At 35.0% G+C, this 22349-nt stretch overlaps 1 protein-coding gene across 2 annotated transcripts in view; it reads right to left on the reverse strand.

Moving 5' to 3' along the window:
* LOC139130721 (exocyst complex component 1-like) overlaps nucleotides 1-22349 on the reverse strand; it is a 27183-nt gene continuing 4834 nt past the window's right edge. For both annotated transcript variants that reach the window (XM_070696497.1, XM_070696496.1), the window contains 18 exons: nucleotides 21105-21292; nucleotides 17923-18048; nucleotides 17219-17453; nucleotides 14755-14864; nucleotides 13973-14122; nucleotides 8924-9172; nucleotides 7640-7747; nucleotides 7358-7422; nucleotides 6771-6794; nucleotides 6176-6256; nucleotides 5512-5644; nucleotides 4815-4898; nucleotides 3540-3693; nucleotides 3152-3172; nucleotides 2681-2805; nucleotides 1751-1873; nucleotides 1297-1368; nucleotides 1-605 (listed from right to left, as the gene is read on the reverse strand). In XM_070696497.1, the coding sequence (XP_070552598.1) occupies nucleotides 453-605; nucleotides 1297-1368; nucleotides 1751-1873; nucleotides 2681-2805; nucleotides 3152-3172; nucleotides 3540-3693; nucleotides 4815-4898; nucleotides 5512-5644; nucleotides 6176-6256; nucleotides 6771-6794; nucleotides 7358-7422; nucleotides 7640-7747; nucleotides 8924-9172; nucleotides 13973-14122; nucleotides 14755-14864; nucleotides 17219-17453; nucleotides 17923-18048; nucleotides 21105-21292 (2201 nt within the window). In that variant the 3' untranslated portion in view covers nucleotides 1-452. The remainder of the gene's footprint in view (nucleotides 606-1296; nucleotides 1369-1750; nucleotides 1874-2680; nucleotides 2806-3151; nucleotides 3173-3539; nucleotides 3694-4814; nucleotides 4899-5511; nucleotides 5645-6175; nucleotides 6257-6770; nucleotides 6795-7357; nucleotides 7423-7639; nucleotides 7748-8923; nucleotides 9173-13972; nucleotides 14123-14754; nucleotides 14865-17218; nucleotides 17454-17922; nucleotides 18049-21104; nucleotides 21293-22349) is intronic.

The raw sequence follows: 22349 nt of genomic DNA on the forward strand, positions 1-22349 counted from the left end.
TTGGTATTTGAAGTTGTTTATTTGCAATATTTGACGTTTCATACATGATGCTAAAAAATGTATACTGAGATAATTAAATTGCACAATTCTTGCAAGCTTGAAGCATATAAGTATATGTCCAATGTGAGACTAATTTTGTCTTATCAATGGAGTTCTAGATTAGCATTTCTCAGATGTAATTTTTTTCTTGTTTAGTTGACAAGTAGAAAGTTAGAGCATAGTCACAATATGCAGGTCAGCGAGATGGCAGTCATTGTTTCTCTTGTTCAATTTCACATCGGCATGACAACATCAACTGAGACAGAAATATGTTCCACATGCATAGAGGCTCACAACATTAGCACTATGGAGACGTCATAATATCCATTTCCTAAAATGTTGGAATGTCTGTCTTCTCCTTTTGATAAGTTCTGGTCAGACAATTCTGATGGTGAATGGTTTTGTTACACATATCAATGGGAAAGGGCGATATCCGAGAAAAATTGGAGAACTTCATCGATGGTGAATTCCAGTGTAATGTTAGCACCTGGATAACACTGTTCTATGATTCCTTCAAAATATTTGTACTGACGAATGAATTCATCCTGCATTGAATGCCAAACAACCTGAAACAAATCAAGAAATGACATTTAATTGATCCAAAGATTTGTCTGCAGAGAATAGAAACAAGGAAAGCCTCAAGCTCAAAACACTGCAGTCTACATGAAAATGCCTAACCTGTGAGCGTGGCTTGCTTATCACACTGCAATATACCAATTTGTTGTTAATGAGACCTAAATGGCGGCTAATTGGTGTGAATCATAAAAAAGATTATTTCCGATAGCATTATCTCATAATGTACAAGACATCCAAGATGTTTTCAACATTCAATCGTTCTTTACGAGATTTATCAGCAATGGAGAGATATTCAATAAGTTCAAAGTCCCAGTACAACTAAAAGATCTAGCGTCGCTAGATTATGTAATGAAACCAGAAAATTGTCATTCAACACGTCTGAAAGGCCACAGAAAAGTCATACACTTGTGAAACAAAGAAGGTACACAGGACTGAGCAAGTTACACTACAGGATTTGAAAACTGCTTCAGGACTAGCAAATTACCATACAGTATTAGCAAACTAGACTTCAAGACTAGCAAATTACTCTACAGGATTAGCAAACTAGACTTCAGCTTTAGTACACTTGACTACTCAGGACCAATAGACTTCCACTGATACTGACCCTGTGACATCAAGAACTAAATAGACTTGCTCACCTCTGATCAGCAAATATGAATTTCACTGGCAAAGTTTACTTACCTGTAGTAGATTTTCTTCATCACACAATGTCTTCTCAACTTTTCTGTACAAGTGATCAAGTCCTTTCTTCACCTGTCAAGACAAACCAGTTGACAATATTATATTGCATTTTGAGTGATGTTCATTAAATTGAAACCAGTTTTTTTTGAAACATCCCTAAAAGTGGCTGCATATGTGTGGAACTTGAATACTATGTACAAGAAATACACTTGGTACACTACCAATTCTATATTCTGCTGAAAATATCTCACAAAATCTTGTCTGTTTTGACACCTGCATGTATCATTTTCAAATCTGATGAAAAAATTGAATAACATAAACATTAAGCTGACGCATCGAGTGTATCTCTCGGTCAATTGCTTGGAGAGTTCACAAAAATGAAAGCAAGTTGTAGTTTGTCTTGAATGAAATATTGAGTAGCACTTTAATAGACAACACAGGAGAGTACACTTGCCTCTTTGCCGGGATATTCTTTGATAACTTTTCTCAATTCTTGTTTACTGAAAGCTAACTGATATCCAACTTCCTCTGCTTTAACACCTTGTGCAACACGGGCCTCTATGCCTTCAAAGAAATTCTGCAAACAGAATGGTGAATTACAGTATAACCAAAATTAGTAAATCTGTCACAGGATTTGTTGTAAATTGTCTTGGAAATGGCACTAAGTGTTTGTCTGTTACACTGTTAGCAGAAAAGTCAGCGTTTGATAATGTCAAATCAGATTAAAGTGAGTAAGTTGGTTTCAGGCAAGGATTTGTGTGAGGCAACCTACACCCACTGCACATCTGTGTCTTTGTAACATCAGTATGTGACATTCACACACTATTACTTTACACTGACCTCAGTTCAACAGTGGCTGAAGGGTGTGGACAAATCTTTCTCAAGCTGTATGGTACTAATCTATATGTATTGATTTACAGCAGACAAAACAAAAATATAAGATTGTGATTACTTAGATCTTATTTTTCAACAAAGCAGAGTTACATATCATTTCTTGTTTTTTTAACTTGTAAGGGCATCCACAAAGCTGTATTTGTAGCAAACAAGACATGTACTGGTGCATCGTAGCAGTAACAATCAGTCACTGAGGCCAAACTTGGAAAAAGTAAAGTTGCCACTTGGTCATAGTAACATTTACTGCTTTATTCGCATTAAATATTTATTTTTGAAGTGAGTGTTGTGTTACAGTGATAAAAGTCAGAACAACTGTAGATGTATAATTCTTGAAATAATTTATGGTGTATACTGTGTCTGCATTTTACAATATTGTGAACAAAACCCTTGGACTATCAAATATAACATGTACATCACCTTTACCATGATGATTGTAAAGGCTTAAATGAAAGCTATACTGTCATACTTAATATTGGGAACATTGACTTACATTGAGTTTTTCCAAGGGTCTACCAAGGAACGTCGTCACATAGGATTGCAAATGATCTGAATATTTCTGCTTGGCTTCTTTCTTCTCATTTTCTAGGTGAGATATCTTCAATCTAGACAAAGTGGCTATGAACAAAACAATAGAATATTCTCTTTACACCTTTATCAAATCTTTGTTGACGGAAAATTTTTCAACCTTTCTTCCTCCTGGTCCATTCAATCATCTCTCAGTATTTATGATGATCTAAATGTTTTTCTGCTCTGGTCCTTCAGTCCATCCTCTTGTCTGACTTCCTTGCTTTGCAGGGAAAGGTACAATGATTTTATTAGCTTTCAAATGAATGACAGTCAATTTCTATGAATTCTAGAAATTGATCAGAATTATTTTAAGTCACTCACACTTTCAAGAGTCAGAGTACTTGCTAATATCCAAATTACATTACTGTTATACCTGAAAACTTCTCATACTTACCAAATAGATGGTGGAAATTTTCTGAAAAGAGAAAATAAAGAAGAGAAACTTTACTAAGATGAGTTGAACATTAGAAAGATAAAGTTATGAGTCTGTGACATCTTGTTCTGTTTATCTGTCACAATGCATCTGAAAAGCTATCACTGGCAGGATATGTTCAAAGTTACCTTATCATGTCTGTAAACTGATAAAGCACACAGATTTCATAGCTGCATTTGTGAAGTTGTTCTTTGGATTTTTTGGTAACACTTGTTGACTTACAATTCAAGTTTAGTGTTTATCCATTCATAAAACTTAAAAGGAAGGCATGTCTTAATAGATGAAAGGAAGATGGTAAAAATGATTTCCAAACATAAAAAGCATTCCTTATTGAATTTTGACAACTTACCAAACATGACAACATCTCTGGGTGTTTTCTGGTGTTCAATAGCTACTCTCTCAATAGATTCATAAATTGCTTGCACTAGTTTGGTGTATGCTTTGTCTAAATCACCACGTCTTTCAGATCCTTTGAAGATGTTTTCAGCTTGATCTGCAAACTCCTGATTTGAGATTGAATCAGTGAACTGTGTCAAGTCTACATATCAATGATTTGAGATTGAATCAGTGAACTGTGTCAAGTCTACATATCAATGATTTGAGATTGAATCAGTGAACTGTGTCAAGTCTACATATCAATGATTTGAGATTGAATCAGTGAACTGTGTCAAGTCTACATATCAATGATTTGAGATTGAATCAGTGAACTGTGTCAAGTCTACATATCAATGATTTGAGATTGAATCAGTGAACTGTGTCAAGTCTACATATCAATGATTTGAGATTGAATCAGTGAACTGTGTCACGTCTACATATCAATGATTTGAGATTGAATCAGTGAACTGTGTCAAGTCTACATATCAATGATTTGAGATTGAATCAGTGAACTGTGTCAAGTCTACATATCAATGATTTAAGATTGAATCAGTGAACTGTGTCACGTCTACATATCAATGATTTGAGATTGAATCAGTGAACTGTGTCACGTCTACATATCAATGATTTAAGATTGAATCAGTGAACTGTGTCAAGTCTACATATCAATGATTTGAGATTGAATCAGTGAACTGTGTCAAGTCTACATATCAATGATTTGAGATTGAATCAGTGAACTGTGTCAAGTCTACATATCAATATTTGAGATTGAATCAGTGAACTGTGTCAAGTCTACATATCAATGATTTGAGATTGAATCAATGAACTGTGTCAAGTCTACATATAAATGGTAAAAACCTTACATCAAATAAGCATGGTTAGATTGTAAAATGGATTTGATTGGAAATTCACAGTACGTGATAGACAAAAATTTGTGTTGATGTTTTCAAGTTTTAAGACAATTTTGTTCAGGGTTGTTGGTCTAATCGTAATACTTCAAACATTTTACATTGCATTTTGATAAAGTAAAGTTAAAAATCACGGATAAAACTATGAAAACAAATCACTGATGAACTTTGTCAAAAATTAGAAATATCGAAAACCCCTAACAACGTCAACTTTGACAGAACTATCTCTATATCTAAAACACACTTGTACAAGTTCACAGTGATGAAAGATGAGGTAGAACGCCCTCATGAGCTGACATTAGAAATGTAGGTGAATTAATAACTAGAGAAGAAATACTCACCTCAAACTTGTATACAAATGATATTATTCCACATTTGCTCTTCTTTGAAACTTTAGTTTCCTCTATTGCACGGATTTGATTTTGCTGTACAATATCAAACCAGAGATTATATTGAAAATATTAACTAAACAAATTGTGGATGTCACTTAACTCAATAAATACCATGAATTTCTGATAGGTATTCTGAGTATGCAAAACCTGGCTACAATCTGTGTCCCATTCATCAAACAGAAGTGTGGATTTAAATATTGTGGGGCAACAAATACATCATCATTGAATGATTGTGTTTGATAGCCAAAATCATGGACAGTTTTCAAGAATTATGGCTTTGATCAATGTTTCATGTTCTGCTTTGACAGTTTGCCGCTGTCAAAGAGTGAAAATAAAGATGCATCATTTTCTCATAAAACCAAACCACAAGTACACTGTTGACTGCCATTCTACATAGACATATAACTTCATATGCATAGTCTATGCTGAATAGCAGGCAAAATGTTATCCATCCTGAAGAGGTAGTATCACCAAATCAACAGACAATTCCTTTACACAGTCAGACAACTATTATTTACTGTCATGTTTGCAGTTGATGATATTCCATACACTGGAAAATTTTCAATATTACTCCATGAAATGAAAATCTACAGAATAGCGCAGCTCACAGAAAAACGTTTGCTACTTTTACTAGGTTCATACTTACAATGAATTTATCAAACATTCTCTTGACCTGTACTGACGCATTGGCTAGCACCACGTTCAGAAACAGACTGGTTTCTCTGTCCTGAACAACCATCACTTCGTGACCAATACGCACCAACATGTACATGGAGTTACTACAAGAGATTTGAAAATTATGATGATAGTAATTTGTGACCAAGATATGACAAAAAACATCATGATACTAGTAGTATCCAACAAATACAGTCTGAAGGGTCTCCTTATATTAACCTTAAATCTGAACGTGAGTAACAATCCAATACAGGCATATGTTAACATCTGGATGAAGAAATTCTAGCACTGTTTAACTTTATCATAATCATAGACTAGCCTCGGTTCAGATGATTTGCTGCAGAGAATGATTTTTGAAGTGATTTATTCAGATACATTTAAATCACCAATTTCATCACTGACCAATTTAGCTTGATAGATATTTCCAAAGTTGAAAGACTTATTAGTGTTTTTTCAATGGCACATTGCTTCGGCAGAAATCCTCTAACACCATCAAGGAAAGAGAGATCAACAAACATCACAATGTCAATAAAAGTAAAACTGCAACTCGGAAATAACTTCCATCAGAGTGACAAATTGACCTTCACATGGTTTTTTAATAATAATATTGTATTGAAGCAGACTGATATACTTACAAGCTATCTAATTTGTCAGCAAAGGCAATAAAACTACCAAACTCTGCCTCTAAGTTCTGGAATAATTCTGCCATCATATGCCTGCAAGAAAATCAGAAATGTGAGATTTTATGAACCCTGGAGTCTTACATGTACATATCATGGGTGACTGTTTCAAAAATTGCCTGTATAGTTGGTAAAAATTGAATCACTGTGAAAAATGAAATTGTAGAGAGTATGTAATAGAATATCATGACACAAACATAATAATGAATTTGTAAAGTAAATCAAAACATTGATAGCAATTGACATTACTGCTCTGGACAAGCTGTAGAGAATTCAGTGGATGAATAGCTTGTCAACATATCCAAATGACATTTTACAAACTCTCCATTGGAACTCTTGTCTGATACTTCCCATTTCAATAGTTGGTGATTTTATCAATATTGAAACTGGAAAAACCATTTTGAGTTTCATTTGAATGGCAGTACATGTACTCTCATGTTTATACTTCTTACTGCAGTGTGAAATACTAGTTTAATACTAGTTTAATTGTCTTGTCTGCCAACTGAAAATAAATCTGAGTCATCGTAGGATAATCTATATTCCAACTCACCTCACTTCATTGTTTACCTTTTTCCTGCAAGAAAATTTTGAAAATAAATGACATCATTAGATTTTGAATGGAAAATAAGATTAACTTTATTAAACAATCATGTAGCAACTCTGATTTCTTTCTAAGAATTTATTGACACATTTTCATGGCAAACATTGTGAACTATTTGTGCTTCAGAGTTTATTATAGAGTTATGATTGTTAATGGCAGAATATTGACAAAGATCACAGTACGGAATGACCCTGCAATGATGAATTAATGGTAGCAACCAAGTTTTGTAATGAACTTTACAATTCCAAAGCACATGGTATTTTATAAGCAATTACAATGCATGATTTCAGAAGTGTCTGATGAAGACAAAATGGCTAATTGTCATTGTCAAAGCCACCATAACACTGTTAGATATACATATCAGAGTCATCTTGAAGACAAAGCAGTTTATGTATGCTTTTGTCAAAGTGTGTAAGGTGTGTTTGTGTAGAGTACTTGTGTACATGTACACAACTGTGTGTAAAATGTACAACTGCAGAGCATTGACAGTTGGAGGAGACATAATGAAAGATGGTACAGTAGTCATGGTTACTTACTCTGTTGGTTTCCTACTTTTAGCCATCCTCATACCATCTGTGAACTCTGTTTGCTTGTCATCTGTCTGTAATGAAATACAACACATATGCTGTAACATCAACATCAACAAATCTCATTTCATATTTATTTATTACATGAAGCAGATAAAACCCTTGTTCTTTACCAGGCTAGGTGATGGCCATTCCCTCCCACACTCAGCATGCCTTGTAGACACACTTGCTGATTGGCTATTCAGGGTAAGTAAGGAAAGGTTATAGATGTTTTATGAGTTTTTTACTTACTTGTTGTATTGGTATGCTACTGTCAACACCAAGGTGGAAAAACTTGACAATGAATTCATATTCTGCCTGTACCACTGGTTCTAATTCACAAAGCACTCTCTGGAAGATCTGATGGTGAAAGAATAAAATGGTTGTCATTATCACCAAGTTCAATGATCTCTGGATAGAAATCTGTACTATATACTTCATTCTGAGATGACTTACAATTATTATTACAAGAGTGTAGAACACAACGGTATATACTTCCATAAATTTTTCCAGTGCAACTCTGAAAAGTGATGATACATATGCTGAAAAGTTTGAAAATAGTAGAGACTTTGTAAATAACAACAAACCATATTCGTAATCTCTATTGTGATTTGTCAATTTACAGTCATGTGGAATGCGATACTTTGCAAAGAGCTGGTTAACGTTTAATGGTTTTGGAAATGTTGCCTAAAAGGGTAACAAGTTTGGATTGTAACTTACAGCATCCTAATTCTCTATCATGATTTGTTTATTTATGGTCACATGGTATGCATCATTTTGACACTGATACTTGTAACAATTTACCAGTCAACATTTTCCAAAACTGTGAACAGTTCAGAAACTGTTGACTTGTGAAGTTTGTGAGTGCTTTACATGCTTGCACACATTCTAGAATGCTTGAAGAAGATGTGAATGTCGTCTGTGACTGAGATGAGTAATGATTACTGGGGAACATCGATGGATGAGGTGTGTTACAAAATGCATATTGGCTGGCCATTTTTGAGTAACAGCATAAATTTTTTTTCCTAGAACCTGGGAGTCACCCCAAAACAGTCGTTTCCCTCGGCATGCGGCCTGATGAAACAGACTGTTTTGGCGTAACTCTCAGGCCCTCTGGCAACAAACATACACTGTTAATCTTATGGCTAGTCGATATGTGTATAATGGTCACTTGCAATCAAAATTTTGACTTTCACATTTCTAGACAGAATCTGTTTAATGTCACAATCCTAGTTGCTATGCTGGTGCTGAGTCTTAAGTATGGTACATCAGTATTATCAAACTGATATTAACATTGCAAGATATGCTATCCTTGTTAACATACTGGAGTAACATTACATGCTGTCAGTGTACAAATGGATCTAGTGAGTACAAGTATTCACCATAAATACAAACAAAATGAGAGATGGTGTATTTGATCAGATGACATCTGCAATGGAGATGTGTGATAGCAACCTTCAATGAAACATCATGTCTTCCTGTCCCTGGCATACTTGGATATAATCCTGCAACAAAACTAGCAACAGCAACACCTACCTTGTCAAACTTCTGTCTTTCACTGATGTCAGGATCAGAGCCTGTTACATCTTGCAATGACGAAGCTCTGCTTGATACTTTACTGCCAGCTTTATGAAGCTCCCCTGATGACCCGCCTGCTGACAGACGATCTTTAGAATCTCTGTGAGGAAACAGTCTTCTGTCCTTGCCTTGAACTCTCATTCTGGCACTCTCAAAGAACTCTCTGATCTCTCTGTCATATAGCTTACTTAGAGATGTTGCATATACCTTCACGAAGTAACAATCAGATACAGCTTTTTATGTAGGAGATTGTTGCACTTTTATTCATTATCTATGTCACACAGAATTTCTACTTTACGTATGTTGTGATTATTTACTACGCATGTATTACTGTAAAGTTTAACCCCTTCACCACCATCATGGTTTGACCCAAACCCATTGTTATCAGTTGTGATTGTGGACCAGTTTACTTGAAATAGGGTTAAACAGGGTAAGGAAGGTAAGAAATTTTGACAAGACACCGTATAATGTGTACACAAAGGATCTACAGGCTGTCTTTTATATTGCATCTCTGGTTCAATCTTTCTGATGATCAAAATACAATTCCAGCCTTCAAATTAATGATTTTGACTGGGCTTAATTAAAGTAATTTTGAAGTTACATTTACAAAGTTATATTGATGAACAGAATGACGAAAAAAAATGCATAGGACAACTTAAAATTCTACATCATGTCTTTCCTTTGAAACCTTTTCAGCAGAACGATGTTTCAAAATCACTTTTTCAGATAGTTTACATATACAAAATTGCAATTTTTTGTAGGAAATTGTTACTAGATTTCATCCCAAGATTTGCATCAGTGAATGTCATAGATGGTGTTGAGAGGCTTGTTGTAAAGGTGAGGTACAGAGTCAGTGTGTTGCTTCAAAAGTCTCTGATGGTTAAATACCAATATTTTACACCCATAGCTGATAGTTCATGGGGACACAAAACAGTGATGTACAGAGAATTATTGGCAGCATGTCTTGTATGGATACTGTTGTGTTTAATTGGGCTGACCTTTCCAAAGTAATTGGAACATACAATATTCTTTTGATAATGGCTTCACTGTGCAGGCAAAGTGAGCATATTCAATGACAATGGGATTGTTGGTTCTATGTGTACTCAAATCAGACATACTTTGAAATTCAGGAAATATTACAAAACTGGGAAAAACAATCCTTCTCACCATACCATGTTGATTGGTCAGATAAACATAGCCATCTGTGATCAATTTTCTCTCTATATATCGAGCCACCAGGTGTTAACACTGAAAGATTCAGCCGTTGTGGGTGCTCAACCCCTGCACATTGCTGAATATTTTAGTCTTCAAGATAATTGAGGGAGCAGACTTTTTGTCAGCTTTACCTCTAAACAAATTCCAGTGCAACAAAACTTTCAAAGGACAAAAAAGGACTAAGATGATTTGAATAGTCACTGTCAGTGTGAGAATCAGGGATAGAAGACTTCAGCTTTTCAAAGTCAGAGATGGACTTGGGTTTCAAAGATTACAAGTGGAATCATTGTATGGCTTAATTAGCAAGACAGTTAGTTGTCACCAGATTAAACAACAACAAAGACACTCAGTTCTCACACTAATTACTGACACCATAGACCATTCTCAAGGGTCTATACATACACAGATTACTCATTAAATATTAATATACAACTGTCTGAAAAGCTCAGGCTACCTTATATTTCAATTGTGCCAAACATCAAAATATAAACATTTGAAAGAAGAGATGTTTACAAATGCAACTGTTATAATAAATTTAGGATTACACTGAACATCTCACTGTAAAATAGTCAGAATGATACAATGAAATCATCAAAGAGTGAACGCTCCAAATTAACCTACAGTAGATGATGTAATCACATTAGATTTCTCACAGTATACTTTGTTGCTACACCACAGTTACACAATGCCACAATGGAAAGTTCTCACGCTCAAAATCTAAACCTAGTTCTCAGTTTTGATGGCTTTTCAGCGTGTTAGTTAAATGGTTTGTAATCTTTCCCTCTAGCAACATCTGCGATGTAAAGTGTCCTTATTTGCCAAGTACTGATAAGGACTTTTCCTATTGATTGTTGACACATTGCCAGCTTTGAATTGGTGGCCACTAGGATAATCCCATGTATTATTAACACAACTGTACTATTTAATTATGTAAAACAGTTTCAACTCCTGTCTTTCCTTCTTTTGTCTGCCATTCATGAATGTGTTTTACAGCGTAGGCTGATTTTTATGTCGTCTCTCTGATTGATATTCCTAGCTGTGCTGTCAAATTCATGTAAGTATATTACTACCAATGTTGTTACAACTGCTCATTTACCCTACATTCTATCATGGACATATTGCGAACACTGTGGAAGCCAGAATAGCAGCATTGTGATTCAGATGGTATACACCTTGCACAATATCCTACTCCTTTGACTAACACTGTTTTGTGTTGTTACTGTTGCTACCTAACATACAGACATCCACCTGACTGAAACATCAATATTCAAAATACCCAAAGGGTTTGTAAGAAAACAAACTTACAAATTTTTCAACTTATTGTTATTCACAACTTAACTGGCTTGAATTATGACAACAATTTTCATCATTTTAAAAAATTTTGGTACATGTCAAAAATGTTTTTACTTGAATGATATTTGCATAGCTTCTTTCCATGTAAACAAAATGTTTTGTCTGGGACCAAGTTTACAAAATCAACTAAACAGCTCATCATGTGATATTTGGCTCAATGATCTTGTAAAATATTTCTCAACTACTTCTGTAAAATTTCTATAAAGTATCAGCAACAAATGGCTCTTTCTTCAGTAGATTTGAACTTGTTAGATCAAGCTTGAACTTCACAATGGCTTTAACACTGACAGGATAACATATACAGACTACTATACGTGATTTTCCAAATGTACTTGACCATTTTATGGGCAGCAACATATGTTCATCACAGACTGACTGATTTTTCATAGTCAAAGTCACAATGTAAAGTTGACAACAATTCAATGTTGTTAGCCATGTTTGTCTGGCCTCTGGCCATTTCCTGACAAAAGCACTCTCATTGCAAACAATGAGAAGATCTTGACGCAATGAAAAAGTGAGTAATACAGCTGACTAGCTTGACCACTTGTTTTCAAGGTCCTTGACAAACAATTGAATTCTCCTGAATTTTACTGACTTCTCCTGAATTTTATGATCTTTTAATTGATTCAATTAAACTCATTGAAAAGTTGTGGAATAAAGAAATTACAAGAACAATTTCTTTTGAAGTCAACGCTGATTGATGCAATTCATGGTGTGTAACAATACGTGAAAAGGTAGACTTTATGTTGTTGTAAGGATATCATGATACTTAGTGTGTTGAGAGACTCAACACTGCCCTGTACAAGGATAACAGAAAGTGCGGTACACTGTTTTAATGATGATTAGTGAAATGTTTTTGAAACTGAGAGTTTCAAGAAACAGAGTAAATAACATGATTTAATAGTCTTGATTTGAACCAGTACATGCATTAACCTTTAACAGCAATTCTATGTCATAGTCAATACTACTATGATACACACAGCAAGAGATTCTGTATTGACCTTACAAATATTTCAATGATTAGTGAAATATTTTGAGAATAATGTCAGTTTTCCATGTCATGTCATTTTATCCAACATTTGACCAGGAGTGGAATCTGAGTGTAAATCTAACTGAGAGTTATTGATAATGTATGTTATTTCTAGCAAAATTCAGCATAAGATACTTTTATCTTTCAAACACTTGTGACAGGTACATAATTTTTTTTATTTTCTTTGCTATGTTAAAATGTCATATTTATGACAGAAAATGTTTTACTTGGCTTAGTGACTGAAGCAACGAAGGTATCCAAACTCTAAACAAAATGTTTCCAAAGAAGAAACAAATACTTCAAAGCAGAAGAAGGTGCAGCAAATTCCAGATAATGACAGGATGTACATCTTTCTAAGTGAAGATGTCAAAAAGTATAATGTGAAGATATGAAGTCAATATATGCATTGATGGTAATTTTACCATTGGCAATTTATATTTACAAGCAAATGAAAATTGACAGCAGTCAATAACTCAGAAGGGAAAAACAGAAGTTTACACAATGCAAACTTTCACTTTTGAAAAAAATGTGATCAGAGAGACATCAAAACACATTGAAGAAATACATGAGGAGAGTATGGCTTGCAATTCTGTACAACAATCATGTATGCTTCATTACCTGCAACTCTACATGGACACCATGTAACCCTTTCAGTAATTTCCTAAAACCCTTTCAGTTGTGATGTACCTGAATAAAGCTTTCATGTTCAAATCCCACAGAGGAAGATTACATTTGAGAAACAAAAGAAAGATTTTAAAGCTGTACTAAGAACATTGTACAAAACTGCACACTCATTGTATTTAACTCCTTTCTAGACTTTTCTTGCTGCTTCTACAGTATTGTTAACTGCTTTACCCCATGAATACACAGTGGTCCCACTTTACTATCAAACACAATACACCGTACTGCAAATCTAGCAGTGAAACAATCAAGCTTTGATATTCAAAAGGGTTGAACAGTTTTATGATAATTAGGTCTTGTAATTATCATCATTAAACTTAAAGTTCAGCACAATTAAAAATGCATTGTCTTATAGTGGCTGGAGTGATTCTCACTTCATTGCTGTACAGGTACATATCATTAGCTACTTTCTTCAACAAGATTTGCCCTCCAAATCTTTCATGCAGAAAAGAGAAAGATTTATACTTTCACTTGTATTTTGCTGCTATATACTTAGCATTATGCTAATGTGTAAATATCCTCATTTGAAATGTCATGGCAATTCTTATAACAGCAAAACAGTTCAGTTTTGATTTTTGAAATGTCTTTTTTCCTCAAAACAATTTACAATTTTCTTTTCTGAATACTGATAGAATTCTTTAGGTACAGTTGTGTGTTTTGAAAAGTTTGTCTCTCAATAAATTGAATTACAATCTCTAAGAATTCCTGATGGAAACCAATATACTTACCTTGAACAGTTTTGTAAAACTAGTCTGGTCTGCTCTCTTAAGCCATAGCATTAGATCGGTGTATGGCAGTAAATCTCGATGACTTGAATAATGTTTGGGTAGAGTCAATTCATTGGAATGTCTACCCAGTGTTTCTCCTTGTTCATTTCCCTGTAATAAATTATTATTGTATCAGACTGTGGCGTCCTACCAACATGGATAAATGACTTTCTAGATTACATGTCACAGATATTGTCAAATACTGACTGGGTGAACCTGACAGCACTCAGTGCTGAATCACTAGATATAGAGATGTAGTGTTTTGCAGTGCTTAGGAAGAACTGGGTCAAAATTCAACTACAGTGCAGTATGGCAACACGTTGAACATATGCGACTATGAAAACATGAAAGTACAAGTACACTACTGCTGATGTAGTACATCCATGTATTTGTCCTGAATGAGGTGGTGTGCAATAAAATGATATACAATATACAATACAATAATTACACAGACTGTAAATCTGCCTCTGGCCAGTTGGTATGACAAAACACAAAAGTGCATATATGAATAAACAGATTAATATCAGCTTCAGTATTTACATTATGCAAGGCTTCAATATTCAGTCTCAGCAATCTTCACCAGGCCTTTCTTAGAACCTGTCAGCATTAGCTCAACAGAAATTTGAACTGTTAATTTGTACTGCCAAGATACAAAGTATGGACACCAGTGTCCTTGCAAAGTACATGATATTATGCAATATTGTACTTTAAGGAGCAGAGACCAGAACATATTCTGTATTTACCTGTTGTACAAAGACACCGTTCAGATGAGTGGACAGTCGACATACGAACTGTTCTGTCAACTTGTTAAACAAAACAAACTGTCCAGAGACTGCCGTCATCTTGAGTAAAGCTGCAAGATAAAACATGGCTGTCAACAATGACGTCTGTTAGATTCACATACTAAGTGATGGGACTGCACTGATACGTACAGACTGAGTATGCAGCGTCATATCTACAATCACTTCTGTTGATTCTTTGTCATTCACTGTCATCATGAGAGACGCTAATGCTTCACTGACAGATTACTGTTTTTGATCAGAAACTTGCTGGATGGCAAGACTGAAAAGCATGCGTAATATTGATAGCACTATCTATCTACTGTGAATTAACTAAAACTGTTCTGCTGTTTGGTAATCAGCTTGGATGGTTAAAATGACTTCATTACTCAACAGCAAAACAGGGAATCATTAAACTGAACCCAGATAGAGATTTTCAAATGCTATTGATTATTTAAATGAAATACTGTACTTAAATGAAACCCATCTCAAATAACAATGTCCCTATAGAGTACGCAGAGACACATAAAAAATACCGTCAAGGACACTATGTGCTCACATTCGGTTTGAATTGGTCCATTTGAGAAATATTTAAACCAGGAAAAACAAGAATGACAAAAGCAAATAAGGTCTCCAACTTAGGTACTGGAGGTCATCTTTAGGAACATGCATATCAACTTCTATAGCAATGGGAGAAGCAGATCCTAAATACATAAGCAAATGTCAACAACAAAAAACAGAGAAGGCTTGATAAAAAAGAAAAGGTGGGAGTGGGCAAAAATGCACAAGGGATCTGGTAAAAAAGTAATGCTACATCATTGATCTTCTAACCCTACCCCCTCCTGCATATCAAATGTTCCACCCCTTGGGCAAATGACAGGAAGTACATTTACAACCTTGGAGATTTTTAATTAATGCCATGAGTGTTATCATTCTAATGTAAACAGCACTTAAGTTAGTTACTAGTGAAATGCCTTCCACTGTGGGTGGTGATTACAACATCTGGAATTATCCTGGATCCAAATTTCTCATCAGTTTTTATATGTCTTACATAGAAAAGTTGCAAAAGTTGGTCCAAAATGAAAAAAATCACCTCAGCTTTGTATTTCTGGATCAAATTTTCCTACAAATTGGTATCAAATATGACAAAATTATGTTCACAGCCTTCAAAATTGTCTCACAACATATCCTGGGTTAGTATAGGTCATTTAAGGTCACAAACTGAGAAAAGTACCTAAAATATACAAATTTTGGGGTTTCCCAACACTTTGAGCAGAAAATTTATCTAATAACATCTTTCGGGACTTTATACCAAATTACAAAGCTATCAAACAAGGGACTTTATACCAAATTACAAAGCTATCAAACAAGTAATGTTGAGATAAAGTTTTCTTGACCAAAAATGACAATATTGTCTTAAAAATACAATTTTTTATATTTCAGGACAATTTCCACATATCTAACTATTGTCATCTCTGTACGTCTGTGTACGAAATATGAAAGCTGTCTGTCCAGGGGTTTTGAAAAGGAAACACTGTCTAAGATTTTTTGACCAAAAATGACAAAATTGCACAAAAATAGTAATTTTCCCAATTTTGTCATAATTTCAACAAATTAGAAGAGTAACACCCTTGCAAAGAGACAACCCAAATTTGAGAGCGATTGGGCCGGCGGTTTCAGAGAAGAAGAATTTTTACTGAAAATGAGAAAAATCACAAAAAAATTCAGCAAAAATACAAAATTAAGGATATCTTCACAATATTCATAAAACTGTATAAGGTTAACCTAAGGTACTTGCACACAAATTTTCAAAGCAATCAAAAAAGCGGTTCTTGAGTTATTAATTCTTAACCATTTTCACATTTTGTAAGCTCATTTGCATAATTTTGGCAATGCAGACTTCATTTGAATAAAATCCCATCTATAGCCCAGGATGCATCCACACACCAAATACCAAGCTGAAACGTGCAGCGGTTTGCGTGTTTTTGATGTTGACGGACATACTGTACGTACATACATACATACATACATACATACATACATACATACATACATACATACATACATACACACATACATACAGACGCCATCGACTTCAGCCTATACGATAAACTCACATTGGTAAAACCAAATGTGAGCTAACAAACCACATCTCTATTTATGGGTTATCATGATTTGCATCCAAACTTTTAGAATTCCTCCTGTTGTCATGGCTACTAGAACATAATGACGATGCTTGATTGCTCATTGATAAATATGAATCATACAATGACTCTATCTGATTAAAATCAAATGAAGAAATAGCGATATTCCACTTCTGTTTGTTTTTGCTGTTCTTATAAGCTGCTTATCACCATGAAGTCTAAAGGACGGCGTATGACATCTCTGGAACTGGTTTTAATCAGATTGATAATGATTTGACTCTTACATGGATGCAACTCAATCGCTCTTTTCTCTTGTAGCAGTTGAGCTGCAGCAGTACAATCCAGAATACCATTAGGGCTGTTTAATTCACTAGTCATCAGAGCTTTGATTTGCTGTGTTGAGAAATCCAATTGACCAATCAGATTATCCAGCTCTCCAATCAGTTTGTTTCTGTTTTTATTCTGTACCTGTATCAGGCTGTCTTTTTGTTGCATCTGTTCCATGTGTGACTTCACACCCTGTTGTCATAAATAGGCAAAAGATATGCAGTTGTAATACATCAGTATTGATTGGGTGAACCATTTTATTCAACTACCATAACTACCATGTTGCATTCATAAACTTTGGGATCTATGACTTATAATAACATAGGATATCTTAGTCACATACATGTCATCTGTTTTATGGACACAAAGGTTCAACATCATGCAAGTTGAGCAAATTTTATATCAATGTTTGATACATCAACAGAGAACCATCATCCTTCTGAGTCATTTTCTTCATTGTCTACATGTGAACCTTGATCATTAATGTTTGCTTGAGTGAGACAGCTCCACACAGTTTGTGTCATGTGGTTTCTATTGGATTTGTTGGTAATAATGCTTCAAGAAGTGCAATATGAACACTGCCTATGAACAAACACACACACTATAACTCAGTAGTTGACAAAACACCACTGAACTGTTTAAGAGGAAGATTAGTACTAACCGCTAACATTTCATCATAACTATCAAGTCTTTTTTCCAATTTAACCACTTCATCTAAACCATCATCCAATAGTTTCATCAGTGTCAACACTTGCTCTTCAGATCCCATGATGGAATGAATGTTTTCCTGTCAACCAATATGTGATAAGAAGTAGACCATTACAATTACAGCATGTCTTTCATGTCATTTCACAACAAAATGAATTTCTGCATTGAGTGTGGTTAGCATCCAAGGAACCATAGACAACAGAAACAAGATGTATATCTACTGTCTATGATGGACAAGTCATCGTTGATGACACAGTCCCCACTTGTTAAAATGGGTACTGTGATTACATGTCCTCAGAGAGGATAGAGTCCTCTTCATTAATTAGGTCTGTGATAAAAATACTTTGATACAGATGGCGCTCAATGGCCAAGAATGAGTTCCATGGTGATGAAAACATAAAACCAATGTAGGCCACCATCCTAAAGTTCATAAAATGAGTCAACTAGGAATTAATCAACAGGATGTTGCAAAACATTTTTGCATACAATTCTAACACTTAACAGATTATCACTGGTACCATATTTCATAAAGTTTGATGCAGTATTTACAACACTATGAGATCAACAACAAGTTTCATCACATTTGACGTTGTATTAATTTGTGGCTATATCACCCTAATTAGGAAAGTTCATTACTTATGCAATTACAAATTAATTAAAATGACACTGATAAATGTCTTTTTCAATGTTAAAGCAATGTGAGCTTAACATCGTTAACATCTGTATAAGTTTCATGAATTTGATGCAGTACATTTTTCTTGACATATCAGCCTACTTACGAAACTTCAATAATTGACATGTTACTGCTACATGACGTGAAACAAATTGACGAGCATATGTATGAAATAGGTCAATGTCAAGGTGGAAATATGTCTGAGTTATGGCTCTGTACATGAAAACATCGTAATAAAATGGCTGCCTAGCAACCATATTGGATCGTATCACATAAAAAATCGACGTACATATGTATGACATAGGTCAATGTCCTTGTACCAACTTTGAATAAAATCAGTTGAGATATGCCTGAGTTATGCCTCTGTATATGAAAAAATCGTAACAAAATGACCACACACAGCAGCCATATTGGATTGTATCACAAAACAAATCTATGACATTGGTCAATGTCCTTGTACCAACTTTGAATAAAATCGGTTGAGATATGCCTGAGTTATGCCTCTGTATATGAAAAAATTGTAATAAAATGGCCGCCTAGCGGCCATATTGGATTGTATCACAAAACAAATCGACGTGCATATCTATGAAATTGGTCAATGTCCTTGTACCAACTTTGAATAAAATCGGTTGAAACATGTCTGAGTTGTGGCTCTGTACATGAAAAAATCATAATAAAATGGCCGCCTGGCGGCCATATTGGATCGTATCACAAAAAAAATTGACGTGCATATCTATGACATTGGTCAATGTCCTTGTACCAACTTTGAATAAAATCGGTTGAGATATGCCTGAGTTATGCCTCTGTATATGAAAAAATCGTAACTAAATGGCCACACAGCAGCCATATTGGATTGTATCACAAAACAAATTGACGTGCATATCTATGACATTGGTCAATGTCCTTGTACCAACTTTGAATAAAATCGGTTGAGATATGCCTGAGTTATGCCTCTGTATATGAAAAAATTGTAATAAAATGGCCGCCTAGCGGCCATATTGGATTGTATCACAAAACAAATCGACGTGCATATCTATGAAATTGGTCAATGTCCTTGTAGCAATGTTGAATAAAATCGGTTGAAACATGTCTGAGTTGTGGCTCTGTACATGAAAAAATCATAATAAAATGGCCGCCTGGCGGCCATATTGGATCGTATCACAAAAAAAATTGACGTGCATATCTATGACATTGGTCAATATCTTTGTACCAACTTTGAATAAAATCAGTTGAAACATGTCTGAGTTATGGCTCTGTACATGAAAAAATCGTAATAAAATGGCCGCCTGGCGGCCATATTGGATCGTATCACAAAGAAAATTGACGTGCATATCTATGACATTGGTCAATGTCCTTGTACCAACTTTGAATAAAATTGGTTGAAACAAGTCTGAGTTATGGCTCTGTACATGAAAAAATCGTAATAAAATGGCCGCCTGGCGGCCATATTGGATCGTATCCCAAAACAAATCGACGTGCATCTGTATGACATATGAAGTAATCCTTGTACCAAGTTTGAATGAAATCGCTTCTTGCATCTCTGAGATATCTGCGTGAACGGACGGACGCACGCACACACGCACGCACGCACGCACGCACGCACGGACGCACGCACGGACATGACCAAACCTATAAGTCCCCCCGGACGGTGTCCGTGGGGACTAAAAATCATAGCCTTCTGTGGATGATTACTTTGTCAAGTTCAAGTGAACAAACCATTGTCATATTAGTTAAAACAATAATGATGTGTGTATGATAACCACATTTAATTTTGCATTGTCAGAGCATTTCATGCTCAAAAATGTTACTTTTATAAAACATCCAGTCACCGATGAAATCTTTCAGTTTTTAATCAGAGAAGTTTCTGTGAACAACATATAGCTTCTTTTTCTGCTAAACACTTGTCTAGAAACCTTTTTGAAAAAAAGATGACAACATAAAGAAAAGTAGAGTAGATGCAGTACTTTTTTTCAAACTCTGTACTTTGTAGATACCATTTGAACATCCTTGAATAGGTCAGTATTTTAACTACAATGCTTGTAATGTCTGTGACAATCAGGCAGTAGTTTCACTACAATGCTTGTAATGTCTGTGACAATCAGGCAGTAGTTTAACTACAATGCTTGTAATGTCTGTGACAATCAGGCAGTAGTTTCACTACAATGCTTGTAATGTCTGTGACAATCAGGCAGTAGTTTCACTACAATGCTTGTAATGTCTGTGACAATCAGGCAGTAGTTTCACTACAATGCTTGTAATGTCTGTGACAATCAGGCAGTAGTTTCACTACAATGCTTGTATGTCTGTGACAATCAGGCAGTATTTTAACTACAATGCTTGTAATGTCTGTGACAATCAGGCAGTAGTTTCACTACAATGCTTGTAATGTCTGTGACAATCAGGCAGTAGTTTCACTACAATGCTTGTAATGTCTGTGACAATCAGGCAGTAGTTTCACTCACCCCATCCAGCACAGATAAATCCTTGGAGAGTTGTTCAGTGAATGCTTCAGCATTGCTGATGGCAAATTCACATTTCTCCATCATTTTTTCAAGATCTGTTTCTTCCCTTGCTGACAAAGCTTGGTAGTCTTCATCTGATGCCTCCTCCTCTCCCTTGACGCCGGACTCTTCATCCGCTTGAATGGTTTCTGAAAATACAAATCATGGCTAGGTTTAAGAGGGACTGTCCCCACCTGTTACAAATTTATCTGAATTGAAGGGTGAAAAACAACATGTTATAAACACAGCATTCAGGGCCATGCACAATGTCTACATTTCAGATTGACATCTGATAACCAGTCACAGTTTCTTGATTCAGTTTGATTGATGTTATTTTTCATTACATCTGTCCATTCCATTCCAGAGTCACTAACATGCTGATCTCCTCTATTCTCATTCTAGTATTGTACATGTAGCTATCTGTTAGAACAATCGCCAGCTTATTTCAACACCTGAATATTTGCTATGCAAACCATGCAAAGAAAAGGTGTATCATGTAATGTAAACATCTACACAAAACCTGCTTATACCGTAGTTTAGATGGAAATACTGTAATATACATGTACACATTTTTCTATATTCTGCATTTTTTCATCAATTCTTCATAGCAATGTATATGACAAGATATGTATTTCAGTCTGTGAAAATTACAAATTAAGAATAGCGGACTGATATCTCGGCTATGCTGCACATTTACGACAAGTCCTTACTAAGGCTGATGCTGCAACATGTGAACTAGATTCCAACTAATTATTTGTGTTGTACAATCAGTTGTGGATTTATAGTATTATTTTTACAAATCAGAGAATATTTCTGTATGATAACATCTACATGAAAGATAACAATTTACTGCTTCACATAGAAATGACATCGGGAATGTTACAATCTTTGCAAATAACTTCATCACATGAATTCAACTGTTCATTTTGCAAGAGGATCAAGTAATTTTTGCAAATGTCAAAACATGAATGCAAGAAGTACATTCTGAACTTCTCTGTATCTCAGTTGATCTAGTTTTCAAAATGTTTGCCATTGATGTTCTTGATAACCAACATGGTGAGCATCCTACTCAGAGGTCTGTATTGACACTGCTGCTATACAATACATGTAAACATATCAAAGAAACTCACGCATCACGGAATTATTCAATGAAATCATCTCTTGATTTGTAAACTTCTTTAAATTAGAATAGTGTTTATGATTTGA

Source organism: Ptychodera flava, chromosome 4, assembly GCF_041260155.1.
Source record: "Ptychodera flava strain L36383 chromosome 4, AS_Pfla_20210202, whole genome shotgun sequence".
NCBI classification, from domain to species: Eukaryota; Metazoa; Hemichordata; class Enteropneusta; family Ptychoderidae; genus Ptychodera; species Ptychodera flava.